Source organism: Osmia bicornis, chromosome 4, assembly GCF_907164935.1.
Source record: "Osmia bicornis bicornis chromosome 4, iOsmBic2.1, whole genome shotgun sequence".
NCBI lineage: Eukaryota > Metazoa > Arthropoda > Insecta > Hymenoptera > Megachilidae > Osmia > Osmia bicornis.
This window is the reverse complement of record NC_060219.1, coordinates 11,588,892-11,605,834: the sequence shown is the minus strand read 5'-3', so window position 1 is coordinate 11,605,834 and position 16,943 is coordinate 11,588,892. Positions and strand designations below refer to the sequence as shown.

Genomic DNA, 16,943 nt, shown 5'->3' with positions numbered 1-16,943 from the left:
CGGAAGACGGGCGGAAGACGGACGGAAGACGGCCGTAAGGTCCAGCGTATGTTTCACGCAACCGCCAAGGAAGAAGAATAAAAGAAAAAGTATCGATCGATCTCGATCGAGAAAAACGAAGAGAAAGTTTCAGTAGAATTTAATTGCTCGGTAAAAGCAGAAGATGTATAAAGTATTCACGTGCGAGTCTCGTGATTGTGTATGTGGTCATCCAGTTGAAAGAGGTAGGGTGGTTTGATCTGATTAGCGAATATCGATTCTGTTTGACGACCCAACTGTCCGACTGGGTCACGGTGGCATTCTTCAGGGTCATTACGCTACTTTCATTGATATAACTTGACGATTTCAACAACCTTCCCCTTCATCGATCTTCTTATATGATTTCTCAAAAATTTAGCAAATCAACAGCAATTCCTATAATGTTAATGAAAGGAATAGAAGATAGTAGTCGCTATGGTCATTCAACGTGGATCGAGGATCGAGGGTCTAGGTCAAGGTAGACGTCTTCGTCATCTCCTTAGTTCCGCGTCCCAGTGCAGCTTTCGTTCATTCGTTTATATGGTGAATATGGATAAGAATGTGTAATGTATAGTGTGTATATATATGAAGAGAGACGGTACTCGTGTGTGAACGTGTACGAGCTACTGTATCTATGTAGGTACGGATATAACCTATGTGCCGCGTCATCAACCACCGCGAACCTACACCGTCATCAGAAGTGAAAGATGCTGGCGTCGCCAAATCTTCCCTTTCTCCACCTTCTCTAGCCGGTGAGAGTAAACGTGACGTCACCAGCTTAAAGCTGCTAGACGAAATGAGGAGGACCGATTGATTTGTCCTTTTCATTTCGTTCACCTTGCCCCGAAAGGTAGTTCAACATGGAACTCCTCTTTCTCCAGGCATTTCGTTAAAAATAAGAATTTTCTTGAAATTTTCTAGCGACCAGAATTCGTATAATTAACTATGAGTCTCAGGGTGGTCCTAGATCGTTCGAACTACGAACTCTGGAAAAAATTAACGCTGCTCGTTAATTTCTTCGTTATCCCGCTACTATACATCGTCCTACTCGAGTTTACACATTGTTGTGTACGATCAATCGAACGACATCAGACACCCTATATTCTAATCTAATCGTAAGAGAACATATCACAGTGTTGCGAGCATACCAACAGTTATGCGTGTGGTCCGCGATAATTCCTAACTGTGATATCAATCCTTCGAAGGAAGTGCGATTAACGGGTGTAAACAAGCGGTGAGAAAACGATTCTTGCCAGAGTAATTGAACCTGCTCTCTGATACAATGTAACTGAATAATTATTAAATAAAATAAAAAAGCAACACTGTGCTGGTCAACTTAAAAGCTGCCTTGAATATTAAGTTCAAAGAACCTACTTCCCTTAGACATTTTATCTCAAGTGCGGTGTTCTCGATTAACCGTGAAAAATTGACGAAACGATGATGGTTCGTCTAAAATTTCTAAAGTGTAGACGTGTTTGCCACTATTTATCTAAAATTGACTGACATAGTGGAGAGAGAAAAGGTAGGTGAACGAGATTGTGCAGCACGTAGCGAAAGAGGAAAGATCGAAGGGGCAACGTGTACGTCACAGAGTAAGGGGGTGTCAGAGAGGAAAGCCGCACAAGGGGTGACGGCAGGAGATAGAGATAGGCCACGATGTCCGCGTGACTTGACAATAAAGCTCGTCTCACCTCTAGTTCGTTCCACAGCCTTCTTTTTCGTTCCTCTCCACGACTTGTCCTTCGTACGCGATAAACCCTCTCGCACACGGTCCATCCGTTTCATCCGGTTCGTCCGCTCCATCCGCTTCATCCGATACACCCTCGACACCTATGAGGCTCGTTCGTTCGCCATTGACTAGCTATCGCTTGCCAACTGGCTGTTACGAAACCTGATACTTCGAGTCTCCTTGTTTCTATTCAAAAACGATGCCAGCAACGATTAATCGACTAATCTTTTAACTTTTCTTTTAAAAAATTCAGTGATATAAGTATTCCCGTTGATTATCATTTAAACGAGACAAACGCGTTGTAATGTTAACAACGAGAAGAAAACTAGTAGAAAGCTGGTGGAAAGAGCGATCAGTCAATCTGTCAGTGTGACGAGCGACGTCTGTTCAGAGGGTCGGCGAGGGTCGAAGACAAGCCCATTGTCAACCGACCCCTGCGGACAAGTTAGTTAAATCCTCGTTAGAACTTTATCCACCTTGCCGCTTGACAGCCGCTGAAAACGCGCTTTACTTTTCGCGCTTCTAAGCGTATAACTTCCATACCGGTCATTCGATCCGTCGATAATACCTTTTAACGCGTTCAATTAACTCGACAAACATTTATATTATTATATCTGTCCTTTGTAATTGAAATATACAAGTAGGTAATAAATAATCGATGATAATCTGATTAATTGTGCTCGACCAAGTATAATTTCGCCAAATTTCTGGCGATCGATGTTATAATTGCGAACAGAATTATTCGCGTTCGCGATTTTACGGATATATGTATGTACATACATATCGTATATAGATATGTAGATATGCATGGTCTTATGAACGGTTCTGTTCCACGTCAAGCTAGGCTGCGGGTTTCACCGAAAGAGGTGAACGTTTTGTTTACCGACGTTCCATCTCGATGGATTCATCGTCGAGCGGCGGTGTCAGCAGAAACGGCGTTGCAAATAAAGTGAGGGAAGCGAGAACGACGGGGCGGTTGTTCGTTCATGAAAACTCGTGCCAATGTTTCGCGTTTTCAAGCCTACAAGCCAGCCAAATGTTCCCGATAAAACGATTCTTCGATTTAAATTGCAAACTACTCCATTTTTTATTACTTATGCTAATTAAAACCCTAATTTCATCGTTTTTTATTTTTTATTTCCCGCAAAGAGGAATATGAAAAATAAAATAATTGTTTCTCTGGTGATATAAAAGAGCGAAGAATCAAATTGCAACGACAAGGTTGTAGGAAATGAAATTCATCGAAATTCGAAACTGTTGGCTGCACGTGTAGCAAATATTTCTTCCCTAGAGTTACCCTCAGGTTAAATGACAATGGCAAAGAAAGAGACAGAGAAATGAAGTTTGTTGGTGCATAAAGAAAAAGAAAAAGGAAAAGAAAAAAGAAAAGAAGTGGATTCCATATCCAATGCTCGTGTCTGCCTCTCAAATGAAATGCTGAGCCTGCACATTGCGCGTTACACCTAGAATCACGCGAAATGCGGACCGCTGCTAACCAGAATTTTACGTTCCATAGTCTTTTCCCTGATCGTCTTTCTCTTTTTTTCGTAGCCCTCGTTCGGCTTAATTAAAAGTTTCTACCTTTTTATATCTATATTTCTGTATTAATCAATCTTAACGACCGTGTTCGTTAAACCCTCGAACGGTCGATGCCGGGTCATTTTTTTCTATTATTATAATTAAAATGATTAGAATATCTAATAGAAAAATTTCGTATCATTAGACCCAGCATTTTTCGCACACGAGAGTTAATTTAGAATAATTAAAGGTGTAAAAAGAAGGTGTAAGAAATTAATTATGTAAGCAGCTACTACTTCCATAAATAATAAAAATAATTAATATAAAATAAAAAACCTTTTTACGTTGAAGTTGTCTACGTTGATTCTTTGTATATTCTAAGATACTGCATTTGCCATTTGGATGCGAAGGAAAGGAAGACTGCGGGAACACTCGGGTGAAAAATACTGCCTGGTGTATCTGAAACTGCCGATATCGACATTTATTTATAATAAGAAGTATAATAATTATTTTATGTACATATGAGACGATGTAACGGGAATTAAAACATTCTTAGGTCGAATCAGATACATCTCGGTCGAAAGAAACGACTGAACGCAATCCAACGCGACAAAACAATAATATATTATTCAATAATACAGTGGCATAATTTTTGCATTCATTGCACTCGATGCGAATATTGTTTTCATTCCCCTTAAAATTGTCTGAAATATTCAAACAAGATTACTTCGAAATTTCCATTGTTATATTTGCAAATGTTCATTTTTATATTTCCTACAATTATTAGAATAACAAAATTTACGCCACTGTTCAACGTAAAAAACAATAACGTAATCCCCAGAAGGGGATTATACAGAAGTATGAACATCCCCTAAAAAAGAAATTTAAAATTTGACCAATAATAATTTACAGAGCTACCGTATACAGATCATTTTGTGCCATAAGTACTAAAACGATATCACTGTCGTGTTAGTACGAAAATGTACTGACACGGATTCTTTTTTTTTTTATGCATATCTGACATTGAGATCCATCGGGTCCCGAGTCAAAACAGACATTCTCACCCCTTTTCTTACACGTCGCGTGTACACGATCGAACACATTCGTAGATGATAAAATCAGACCCCGTTAATTAATCGAATTCATTCATTAAACGCGATTCAAACACCGCGATTTCTATGGACATTCGCTCAAAAATAATCCGAACGAATTTCCATCAGGGCTTTGTTCTATCGATAAAATGTACGTTCGATATCGTAACGATGCATAATAACTTCGACACACGTTACGTTCCACGCGTGTTAACTAGATATAAAAAAAAAAAAATTTGTAAACGGAAATAGAATGAGAGAACGATCGATTTGAGTAGCGGATTATTACATTTCAAACTTTCGATTTACATTCGCTGTGTGAAGATTGTGAATTTAATTGCCAAGCTAATAATTAATATTTGATAGAGTGTAGCTAAAATAAAAATAAAATAAAACATAACAAGCAAATAAAAGCTATTCAGATCGATCGTTCGGAAATGGAAGCGATTCTTTTGTCTAAAAATGAAATAACAAATAGAATGAGCTTCTTAATGCTAGATTCTCCGACGAACAAGCATCATTCATATTTTTTCTTTTGAGCTACGACAAAGTACGATTTTTCTTCTTCTTTTTTTTTTGGTATTTTTTTCCTTTTCGTTTATTTGGTACAGGTAAAGACGTTCACTCTACCACGAGCATATATTTATATTATCTATGCGAATCAAACTAATTACCTTTAATCTAATGATACCTTAGTTGCGCTGGAGATTCCACGACGCGATTTAGAAAGTCAGTTTAACAGTCAAGGCTCTCACCGTAGCTTAACAAAGCTATGGAAATAAGGAGAATGTCAACTCATTTCTGTATACACGTAGACCGGAAGATGTGCATAAAGAGTTTTTCTTTTTTTCTTTTTTTTTTTAGTCTCGATTGAAAAACTGCTTCTCGAAGGAATACTGGGTTGTCTGCCTGGTCTATTCAACCCACGACCAACCTATGTCACTGTGAACAAATTTTTGTGAAGAAAAAAACATATCGTTACGATTTGCCTTGCTGTATATTTTCTTTATCTAAGATCACGATTACAGTATAGTAAGAAAAGCTTAAAGGATTTTCATTATAATGAAAGGATTTACGCGGGATTACAAGTTGATCCGACGGAAAATCTAAACGACAAATTTAATTCGTTAACGAGTCTAACGAGTGTTCGCCCAGTATATTTAATATTGAAAGGGTTAATATTCTGGAAAAGATGGTAATTAAAAAAGAAAAGTGAATTGTCACTTACCAAGTGAAAACTTGGCGATCACACGACGGATGTCTCTTCAGGTCCAACAAGCGCCACCTCGGCGCTGTCGATGTCACAGATAAACTTCCGGACTAGCCGGCGCTGGTTGATGTTGTTGTTGTTGTTGTGGAGGAGGTTGTTGCTGCTGTTGCTGCTGCTGCTGCGATTGCTGTTGCTGTTGATTTGGCGTTTGATGTTGTTGCGGTTGTGGCTGTTGCTGTTGGGACGCCTGTTGCTGATGATGGTTGTGATTGTGATTATGATTATGATTCTGTCGCGTTCTCAGGATCTCGCAACGTTGCTTGTAGAGATCACGTTCCTGCTGGACACGAGCCAGCTCGATCTTGACTCGTTGAAGTTCGTTCTGCAGGTTCCTATTCGTCGTTTCGAGGTCGTGGCGTTGTTGTAACCGCTTGCTACGACAATTTTGAGCGTAGCCACGGTTCTTCAAGGTCCGTCGCTTCTGCTTCAAACGCACCACCTTCGCAAAACAACAGGATCCGTTTTATGGAATCGAATCGCCGCTAGATCAAGCGGAAGTCTATTGGATTGATCGTAACATTTACATTAGAAAGAAATTTATTTTTAAACTTTCGTCAGCATTGTAGTTAACTTTTTCAGGGATCTGAAAAGTATCAGAAATATAGCGTCGCGTCAGCCTATACGTTTGACTAATGGTTGACTCGTACTACTGCGGCTAGAGACACCGTTGCACACCTACTCCAAGAATTAATCTACTTTAAGGGTCACAACGACTTCTCAAAATTGTAAACTAAACATACGTTAATGCGCGTGAGAGTTATTTAAAAATTTGAAAATATGAAAAAGTAAAAAAGAAATGTCCAATTTTTCATTTGAAAGAAAACATTACCTACGGGGAAATGGTGTTTAAAAAGGTAAGAGACCTGACTCACCTCTTCCCGCGGGCAACCGTGAAGGCGTTTGTTTAATTCTCGAACAGACAGGGACATGAGTAACTCGTCGTTCATGAGTTCTTCCTGAGGGTTGTTGCTGGCACAATTCGAGTAAAGACCATTGCCTGTTCTGTGTGCTGGGCTAGGTCCTCCCGCGCCGCAAGAACTCACTGAACAAACGCTCATCGGTCTTCCCGGTTGCATGGGTATCCCTTGCATGCTATCCTCCATGCCCGACATTCCACTTCCGCCCGCGGGAAGCATCCCGCCACCTGCGTTCGCACCCCCATAGTACTCTATGTGACCCGACATCGTGATGTATCCACCTGCGACAACAACATTTGTCGACTTCGAATTCATTTTCCTGACGGAAAGTTCTTTCGCACATTGCCACCCCGCAAACGTTGCAAATAATTATTGAAAAAAAAAATGATGCGATGGGTATTCTTTCTCTCGTCTTTAACTCACGTTTGTGAGTTAGCACTTTGAGGGCCGAACTTCGAAGGCTGGTTTCGTACATTAACGCGATTATTGCAAAATTTTCCCGCTTACCAGTGTGTCTAGTATGACGCTGCAGTTGTTGGAGCTCTTGAAAATGATGATGGGTAGGCGTGGAAGGCCAAGCTTCGTGATGAGGTTCCGGTGTTTGCTCCTGAGGACAATGAGGCCTAAGGTCGAGCGGTTCCTGCCTGAGGGTCTGCGTCAACCAGCCCATACTCCCGGTACCTGGTTGCATCTCGTCTTGGACGATTGAATTAGGTTGTTGCAGATGCAAGAAAAGGCCCCTTTCTCGGGGATCCCTCTCACCCCGGTGCAATTGCAACGGCGGTGGAGAAGCTGAAACCGGAGGTGTGTCCGGTGGTGTTCCAGGATGGGAGAGAGTGGTTAAATGAGATGCTGTACCCGGCGGTGCCTTCACCAGGACGCCGTGCTGCACCTGTATGTGCGGCTGCCCGTAAAGGGGATGAGGTTGCTCGAGCTCGTGCGCCGGCGGCGTTAGGGGCGCCAGAGCTAAACCTTGTGCTTGCACCTGACCAGGTAGCTGCACCACGCTACCGTTCACCATCATCGGTGAGCTGATTCGTACCTACGCCCAGAAGAACACAAGTTGTTTCATATTCGTTTCCAATTTTTCCTTCAACCCCATAAGCGCAACGTGGACCCGCATCGCACTCGATATGGTTAATATCAATTTCAAAATTAAGTAACAATGATTTAACAAAGATTTAACCTTCGAACAGCGATGCTAGTGAATCGTTACTTAAATTGGCGCGCCTATGATCGACTTGTACTACTGCGGCCAGAGATACCAATGTCTTACCTACTCTACTTGTATTCTATTTTAATTATTTTTTCAATAACAAAGATCACAACGACCTCTCTTAGGTCTACTCTACTTAAAACTCTCTCTTTTCTCAAAATTCAAGAGAAAAAAACGAGTACAATTCTTGCATTTGTTTTCGACGCATCACGTTTCAAAGCTTCGGCGTTTTTAAAATAATAATACTGCACCGACGTTCATTGCCCAATAGCTTCAGTATTTATTTACCGTTCTGAATTCACGTGGACGAGCACGGTCTCACTTTTTCGTACAAATTCGCATCGTAATAATTTCAAGTTTATACGATGTACACAGTGCACGTGACTTCATTTACACGCGCCATTTCAACGTCGACAGAAATTATCAGCGCGTAACAGATAACCAACCACACGTGAATTAATTCGTCTTTTTCTCGGTTGAAAAATACGACGCTAAGCGACGCGACGGCTCGACGCGTGAATGATAGTTTTTTTTAAACACAGAGAAATTGAATTTCGAAACATTAACATAATTATAATTGATAATTTTATTAACTGTTATCTTACTACAAATATCCATTTCTAATGTACGATATTTAATGTGGAAACTCTCTCGATAATGGATTGATTAATCCATTCCTGATTGATAAATAAGCAATATCAAGTGGATTTTTAAATTAAGAAATTTTTATCAAAGAAAAAATAAATAAACATAAATCACCAAGGTATAATAATACCTCAATGTTGTTACAACTTGGGAGATAATCCTTTTAAAAATAAAATAAAAATAAAATTAAGGAGGTAATATCTCCGTTTCGTCGACACAGTGGATAACAAGCAAATAGATTCACAAATAGAAAAATTTTTTAAAAGAAATTATGAATTCTATTTCAAGTGAATTTGATTGAAATAATAGAGCAGGGTCGAGAACTAATGTCTGTAGTTAAGTGTTGAAGAAAAAATGTAAAGTGCTAACCTCTCGTTTGACGTCGGCGGGATCGAGATGATCGAGAACAAACTCCTGTACGTATTCCCTTGCGAGATGGTCCTCGGCTTCCATCTTAACCTCGTCGACCTCTACCTCCACCTCCTGCGCCTCCACCTCCTCTACCGTGTTCGTTCTGGCCGCATACGGGAGCGTCTTCTCGCTGCCACCGCCACCGCCACCACCACCTCCGTCTCCGCCTCCGCCTCCGGCTCTCACTCCCTCGCCACCTCCTGGACAACTTGTCACCGTTTGTTGCGTCGTGACCACCTTTCCAGACTCCGCCTAACGACCCTACACCGGTATTTACAGTTTCCTCGCGAACCTGACACCGATTATACTACGCCACGTGAGCAATACCATTCATTTTCATTACAGAATTCACATAATTTTATCAAGAATAATTATTAAGTAGAGCCCTTAGTAGTCTTTACAATTTATGCCACCATCGTTCCACGATTATTTCTTCTGACCAATCAAAATCACTACACGTTCCTGAACATCTGTTAAACATCCACTAACAGCACTGTCACTTCCACCACACTGTTACTCGCTTTTCCCGCCAAAAAGCAGTCTCTCCTGGTAAGAAATTTCAACTTCTCCGTCTCCAAGGTGTACCGTAACGTGTTAAACTAGTGCGTTTCTAATTCATGGACGGGCACGATAAAGTATAAATAAATTTTCCTTTAACGCGATACTTTCTGATCGAACGAAACCGCGCGGTACGCGATTGAAAATTAGAAAAAAGAAGAAGACGACGACGCCGCGTGGTGAGCAGCGTCGAATACGTCGTCCAAGTGGTGACTGGCCTGACGAGTGTAAGTGGAATGCGAGTTAACGCGCAAGACAGGCTGACGTCACGGGTAGGCGTGACCGCCATTACACAACCCTCGGTCGGCTGCAACGATTGGCTGGAGAGACAAGGAGTCGCCATTTGCACGCTCCTCGGTTGCCCTACCACCGTGACCACCACCTTGTCACTCCCGGCACGGATTCCGTACCTCCACGGAGGTACCATTAATTTCTAAAGTGATTATTATAATTTTTCACCGGCCTCTCCTCTTTCTCTTTCTTCGACGATGACCCGCGTTCCACGGCGATCACCTCCTTCTTCTTTCTTTCTCCAGCATTTTAATTTAGAGAACGATCAGTGTTGTAAAGGGTGAACCCTTATCGTGCGTCCACGATGCGGGGCTGCGATTTTCGTTGGTGCGAACGCACCTGAAACATCGAATGATGTATGCCGATGAAATATGCTGACGGTCGCATGACCGAAATTAGAGAACGCGGAAGTCGAAACGTGCTTTCCACGAATTCTGGATATGAATGAAAAAAAATTCTCTAAGTATTTCGGTTTTGCAAAAGATCTATGCTTTTTTAGCGGTGATAAAAGAATAACTAAGTTAGCTAATAGAATAATTAAAAATATTGCGATCGTGCTTGATTTGAAATAATCCGAGCAGGTGAGCAACTTTTTACGATTAAAAAGTTTGAATTTGGGAAAGTCGTGGGGAAAGAGTTACAACGATGAATAACTGCTTTACTGTTACACAGAATATTCTCCTTGTAATTGATTCCTGAATAAGTCATCGTTATTTATTGCAGTTAATTGAAGTATGTGATTCTCAACTACAGACGTTATTATAATTTCTTACCTCTTTTCAGAAAGGAAGCTTTCAGTTTGCAACATCTGCGGGGATGAAACGAGCGACGGGCGCGAATCACGAACTCGCATCTAAATAGGTTTCCACAAATGTCTACCCCTGCTTAGCAGTCTATATTCTATACCCATTCCACGGATGGCACGACTTTAAAATGCTTCATGAATATCAAATTTTCGTTCTCTCGCGCGCCTCCCTCGCACCCTCTCGCACCCTTTCCATCTTCCATCTTTCCCTCGCCCCTGTCGGCCTTTTTCTTTTTCTTCTCATTTCCACCCGTTTCCAACGCTTCGAAACAAATTTCTCCCCTATGCAGCGATGCACTTTCAAAAGTATCTCTTCTGTTATTGCGTTACATTAATCATAATTGTTGCTCAATAATATATTTGTATTTCTTATAGGTCGGATGCTTACCACTTCCATATTGTCAAGTGTAAATGAACATCGAGCTCGTGTGAACGACCTGAAATGAAAAAGAAGGTCATCGAAAAATCGACAATGGAAGATAAAGAAAAAACAAATCAGTTGAAAAATCAAAGGGAAAGGAAAGAAACTTTAAGGTCTATCCATGCTTTAACCTAGCAGGCCAAGGTAACAAGACGGACAGAATTTTGTTGGTCTAGACGGCAAGTGTCGCAAAGACCCGGAATAGAACGGTAAGGACGACGATAGGATTGGCCATTTTGTTGAGCGAGGAATTTGTCGACGCTGCACTTTGACATCCTCTGCCTGCCGCGTCGCGCCGCGCCGCATCGTTTTCTTTTCCTTCCCTTTACATCGCACACCCTGTACTCGATACTCGATTCTCGGTATAACGAATCAGACAAATTTTCCATTCCTTTGAAATTCAATGTAGCAACCGACTCGAAGAAATCATCACACCTGTTCGGTAATACCATCTGTGCGACTGAAACGACTTTTAGAAGTTCAGCAAAGCATATTTATGTAAGTGGTGTAACTATGACATCATGGTATTGATAATCTATCGCTAACCAAAACATAGTGCGTTGCACGTGTGGTTAAATGTTAACGATGCAACTTTTTTCAATTTTCTAGATGATAAAATATTACATAGAATGTTGACAATGTTTTAGAAACACAAATTAATAAATAGCGTTGAAAATTTTCTTGCGTCAATTCTAAGTACTTCTGATTTCATTTCGAAATCAAAAGTCAATCGGTAAGTCAAAAGACTGATCTATAGCAGCTGATGAAAGGTCGCGTGGGTGGTGGTTGAATCGCAACAAACTTTTACCGTAAGATTTATGGGAAGCGATTGCATTCGAAAGCCAAACATGGAAGTTCCACGTCTTCTCCGGCTCTTCTCCGGGTCATCTCCAGGAATGAATCCGTCGCGTCGGGTCGAAATGCTCTTTTGATTTTAACTCCAATGCCAATCTCGGCCATTTATCCATCTTCCCATGGATTCCAGTCGTTCGACGAACGACTCGAAATTACCGATATATCTAGAACTTTGTTCCTCTATCCTTTCCTCTGATTGTAACCGGTCCACTCTCTAGTTATACGTCTCTCTTCGCGCAGTAAACGAGACCCTGAGAGTAAATAAAATCGCAGGCACGTGGCATTGATCGTTCGTTTAAAAAGAGTAATGGATAAAATCCGACTCTCCTAATCATTTTCTTCCGTCAAAAGACTAAGCGATTCATGTTAATTCGATGACCTACTCATCGATTAAGTAAAAACAACATTTATACTGTATCTCTAATTTTTCTACTTATTATCACTTTTGTATTACCGCCGATTTCAAAACATCGAAAGTCCGACACGTCTTTATCCCATAAAAGTATCATAAATTAATGTATCATGTACTAATATTTGATGATTCAGTTGTGATTCAATCGGCGCGGACCTCTTTACCTGATGAAACGAAATGGTAGTAGAAAGTAGCCAACTACCCTTCTTGCCAGAAGGGTAAGATACTACTGTGTTTCTACGTTAATACTTATTAGCATGACCTATTTGAATGAACATTTCTGGTAATATTATCTAAAACCTCTTTTCAATTACATTATATTGTAGGAGACTGTCCTCCTCCCAAATTCTTTCATTTTTTGTCTAAATTAAAGTCATAGCGTTGAACACAATAATATTCTTAGTATGTGTGATTATAAATGAAGCAACACTGGACACTCGATACTTGAAACAAGAAAGACAGATGTCCATCCCTAGGAAAAGAATTCCGGTTACACGAATGGCCGGAAGGCGTTAATTTTTTCCGGATGCAAATAAAATGTCATTAGCCGTGACTAGGTGGCCTTAAAGAGTAGGTTAAGTTTATGAACGCGTTTCAGGATGAGAGCGGGACTAAGACTACGAGAGGAGCAAGAGTAAAGGTGGTCTGGCAGCAGAGGGAAGAGGAGGAACGAGGAAGAGTGCTGAGCCAGCATAGCTCGCTTGCCAGCCTGCACATCGATACCAACCAGTCAGCCAGCAAGCCAACCTACCTACAACACTTCATAGCAACCTTTTTTTCCTATCACGAAACGTTGCATATGCGATAATTTCGCTGAAATTTAAAAGCTATTCTAACAAAGTTCGTTTGCTTTCAAACAAAGATAACGATAAAGACAAAGACGAACAATCGCTATATCCTTGGACGTAGCATCGAATACGTCTGATGTCGCAGTGAAAGTTACTCGAATTGGTCAGACGTACCACCATAAATCAGACCTGCTAACAAAAACGTATATTTCTCACGATCAGATTATATTTAATACCCGTATCTATAACAGGAAAGAAAGTATCAAACAATAGTCTACCGAATCTTTAGAAAACGAAGTATACAATAAATAGAGAAAAAGAAGGAATAAAAGAAAATCCCGGCTCGTCCACGCTAATATCAATTCCCGAAGGATCCAACGATCCACTCGTGGGGTATTTCGAGCATCGCGAAACAAACTGATATATCCCCTGATTCATTCATAGGAAGAGAAAGAGCCTGACGAAGAGAGTAAAGGTTGGTAAGATGAACAAAGAAACGAATCGAAGAAGGGTGAAAAGAAGAAAGCAGTAGCGATGGATATCGATACGATATGTACTGATAATAACCAAACAATTTAATCGATAATTAACTCATCCCAATGAAAATCTGAATAATCCAAAAATTTCGACTTTTCCCCCACCCTAAGCAAAGTATCAATCCCAACTCTAGTCTCACCAGAGTGTAACAGATAGATAGGTATTAGAGATAGAGAGAGGAGAGGAGAAAAAGAGGAAGAAAGGTTCGACGGATAATCCTTGGAGTGATTTGTCTGCCGGCTGTTGAGACGCTCATTTGTTCGTGGCGCGATGACAGATGACGGATGACAGATGACAATGAAGTAGAGATCATGTCGTAGAGTGTAGGGGCACGGGGAAGGGTGAAAGGGGGTGGAAAAGGCAGCAGCACCCCTTGCTACGAGGATGCGGATCTGTTTGCCGTTCGTGCCTCAATTATTCTCGGATGATCGCTGTGTATCGGGCAAGGGAACAATCGAACCGCGGTATTTGTGTCGCCGTGATTAAAAACATAATGTTCCGGTAAGTAAGACCGGAATAACCGTACGTGCCTGTATACAATGGCAGTTTGGTCAATTTAAAAGATTAACTTCGGAAATCGGACTACTTGGAACGATTTACTTGTTGGATCGACTAAGGTAATCGAGACGTTTTAAATTCCAATTATTTGTCTGCTGGGTTTATTAAAATAGAAGGAATAGAATAAAGTTATCTTCTAGAATAGAAGAAGCGAGGACAAGTTTATAGAGCCGAGAGATATACAAAGAAGGATAGGGGAACCGAGCACTGGCGCATTTAGCCACTTCCGGATCACGTCGGAAGTTCCGTCATATTTGTCACCAAGCTGTTATTAATGGCCGATTTTTATTGTTTCATCGTGGAAGGGGAAAAAGAGACTAGAAGAACTATCGTTTTTCTTCCCTGGCTGGCTATTAAATTTAATAGCCAATATCTCCCCTATTGCTGCCACTTTTTATACGCCCTTTATCCCTTTCCAATTCCTTCGTTCACTTGATTCGCCTGATTTTCGCAAACGCCTCGTTGCTCCTTATTAAAATTTCTCTTGCAAATGATCGTTGTCAATGAGTAATTCGCAGTATGAATTATCTCAGCGTGTTAAACAACGGAAGATCGTCGTAACGACGATCCCTTACACGAGGGGATCTTGCTTCTCGAAATCAACTAACGTTCCTGGTAAGGATTTATTAATAACCGATTCACAACTAGACCCCTTGTATTCGTTTGCTGACAGCGATCAACTACCGATTGCGAGAATCGCACGATCCCGTTGCATTATGCGCAGCGACGATCTTCTTAACCGTGACTTCAAAATAACCGACCTTCGTAACATCGACGTAGAACTTCGCGAATTTTTTCCTTGCGAAGGACACAGCCGCGAGATAACGACATCGTTAATCCTGAACCGTACCCGGCCCGATAAGAGAAGTATCGCGTTGAAGCGCGAAAAATAACACGAAGATTATCAACTTGGCTAGAAAAGTTTCCTTTCTACAGACTATACAGTTCTAAGATGCTAAGATTCTTCGCTATCCGAGTAGATCATCAAGAGTATACTATATCTACTTGTTACATGGATGATAAATTCAAGAACAGTTAAATTACAACTGGCAAATCAGAAAGAAACAGAAAGAATCACATGGTAGCGGAAGTAACATGAAATTATGCGTGGTGAATTTTGCTATAAAACACGATCAAACTAAAGTTCCGTCACGTAACGCGAAGCCACGGCATGATCCCGCGAGGAGAAAAGAAGAAGAGGTAGAATAGTGGTCGGGTGTCGGGTCGCATCTAGTATCTGCAATCAACACTCGCCTGGTTCCAGTGACGTCACGTCCGGCCATCTGCCGAATAAGCAAAAACCGCGTAACCGGACTCTATCGTAACTGCGGCAAACGATTTCGAAAAAGAAGGAGCACGTGTCCCCCTGAAAAAGAACACGAAGGCGTGGCAACCGCGTTAATATTTCATCGTTTCAACTCGAAAATCTCAATTTCCCTTTCAACTTTCAAAATATCATGAAACACGTTACTTATATTATACAATACTACAACAGTGTAACACATTGTAATGCATTTGTTGCGATAAACTATTTAACTTGTCAAAGGTTATCGCAAACGAATATGTAAAAAGAAGAAAAATCTTGACATTGTTGACCGTATAAGAGCTAAAGACTCGTTTATACGCAACGATTAACTCTTAAAATTTATAATTAGGTCATAGGTAGATTTTGTAATAGCTCTTTTTTTTAATTTTGAAAAAAAGAAATGACCTACGACCTTTCCAAGGGTCGAAATGAAATCACGCAGTAAAGAAGCAGTGCCACCCTGTAGGAAGGCGCACCGATGATAGGGCAACGAGATTGTTGAATTAAGCCAGGGCAAAAGGGTTAGGAGAACAAACATCGTTAATTTGCACGCAGAATCCCGCTGGCTGAGGCCAAAAGGTCAACATTAACCACGGTATGTATATGCTCGTCAAATACTCTGCACTGGACCGTGTAATCCAGATATTCGCGTTACCCGAGTACACTGAAGTTTCAGTTGCTCTCCGTCCTCTCTGCGCCCTTTCAGCCGACCTAATTGTCTAATTGGCAAATAAATCCCATTGTTTTCCAATGGTGCGATCGATATGTACACCACAGGAAATACTTTTGTGCTCGACCGATAAAAATTGACGCGATGCGGTCTTTTAGAACATCTTTCGGCTGCACCATGTATTTTACACGGTGGGTGTCAACTCCTTTATGTGCCGAATCTATTGTACCACCCTTCCCTATCGCGCAATCACCCCTGTTAAAAGGTGGACAAAAGGTCGGTGAATTATAAGGACTTGGAGAAATATAGACCGGCCCTTCCCCTTCCATTTGAAAATTCCAAACGAATGTAAAATATTTCATTATTTTCTTTAACGCGTCGTCGAGAAATGACGCTATTAATATTTTGTCTGTATATTTACAGGATATTATATAGCTGATAAGGATTAGGTGGTTAAACTCACGTGAACAAGGACGAAACACTGGAGGATGGTGAACTGGGAGGAGGTAGAGTTGAACGATTATCAGACAATAGTTTGTTAGTAGGGTTCACCTGCTGTATTGTTCTCTGGAAACGTGGATTCAGCTTCAGTCCGCAATCGTTCCTTCTCTGCATTTAAATCGTTCGATATGTGTACAACCGATAATAGTCTGTCACGCGCACACTAATTATGATTTCAATTATCTAATACCTTTTCCATCTTGAATTCTAAACCAGCTCCTTCAACTGTATCAAGTTATCAATTTTTTTCCTCATTTATTAGCGTTTCCTTTATTTTCAGAAGGTCACTTGTGTTATATTTCCAACAAATTCTGCTACTTATGTGATTTAAAAAGGTACGAATATCAAATCTATCGCACCATTTTCATGTCTTTTTTATGTATTAAAATTAAAAATAAAATTATTAGCCATTAACATATGACACTC

The 16,943-nt window shown here is 40.8% G+C and overlaps 1 protein-coding gene across 2 annotated transcripts; it reads right to left on the bottom strand.

Moving 5' to 3' along the window:
* Nucleotides 1-3,721: 3,721 nt before the first annotated feature.
* Nucleotides 3,722-8,873, bottom strand: LOC114878452 (transcription factor Maf). Of its 2 annotated transcripts, none has more exons than XM_029192292.2 (5): nt 8,774-8,873; nt 7,051-7,585; nt 6,490-6,824; nt 5,585-6,065; nt 3,722-5,298 (listed from the first exon to the last, which is right to left on the bottom strand). In XM_029192292.2, the coding sequence occupies exons 1-4, from the start codon at nt 8,855-8,857 to the stop codon at nt 5,658-5,660; spliced, it is 1,362 nt and encodes a 453-aa protein (XP_029048125.2). In that variant the 5' UTR covers nt 8,858-8,873; the 3' UTR covers nt 3,722-5,298; nt 5,585-5,657. The 2 variants fall into 2 exon arrangements, with proteins under 2 accessions (XP_029048125.2, XP_029048126.2); XM_029192293.2 differs by having other exon boundaries at nt 6,499-6,824.
* Between the last annotated feature and the right edge of the window lie 8,070 nt (nt 8,874-16,943).

Excerpts from the sequence above, each read along its gene's own strand:
- LOC114878452 (XM_029192292.2), bottom strand. The coding sequence starts at position 8,857 with ATGGAAGCCGAGGACCATCTCGCAAGGGAATACGTACAGGAGTTTGTT. Across the intron at positions 6,825-7,050 it reads GCGTCATACTAGACACACTG|GTGGATACATCACGATGTCG; the intron begins GTAAGCGGGAAA and ends TTGTTGTCGCAG. Across the intron at positions 6,066-6,489 it reads CGCGGGAAGAGGTGAGTCAG|GTGGTGCGTTTGAAGCAGAA; the intron begins GTCTCTTACCTT and ends TGTTTTGCGAAG.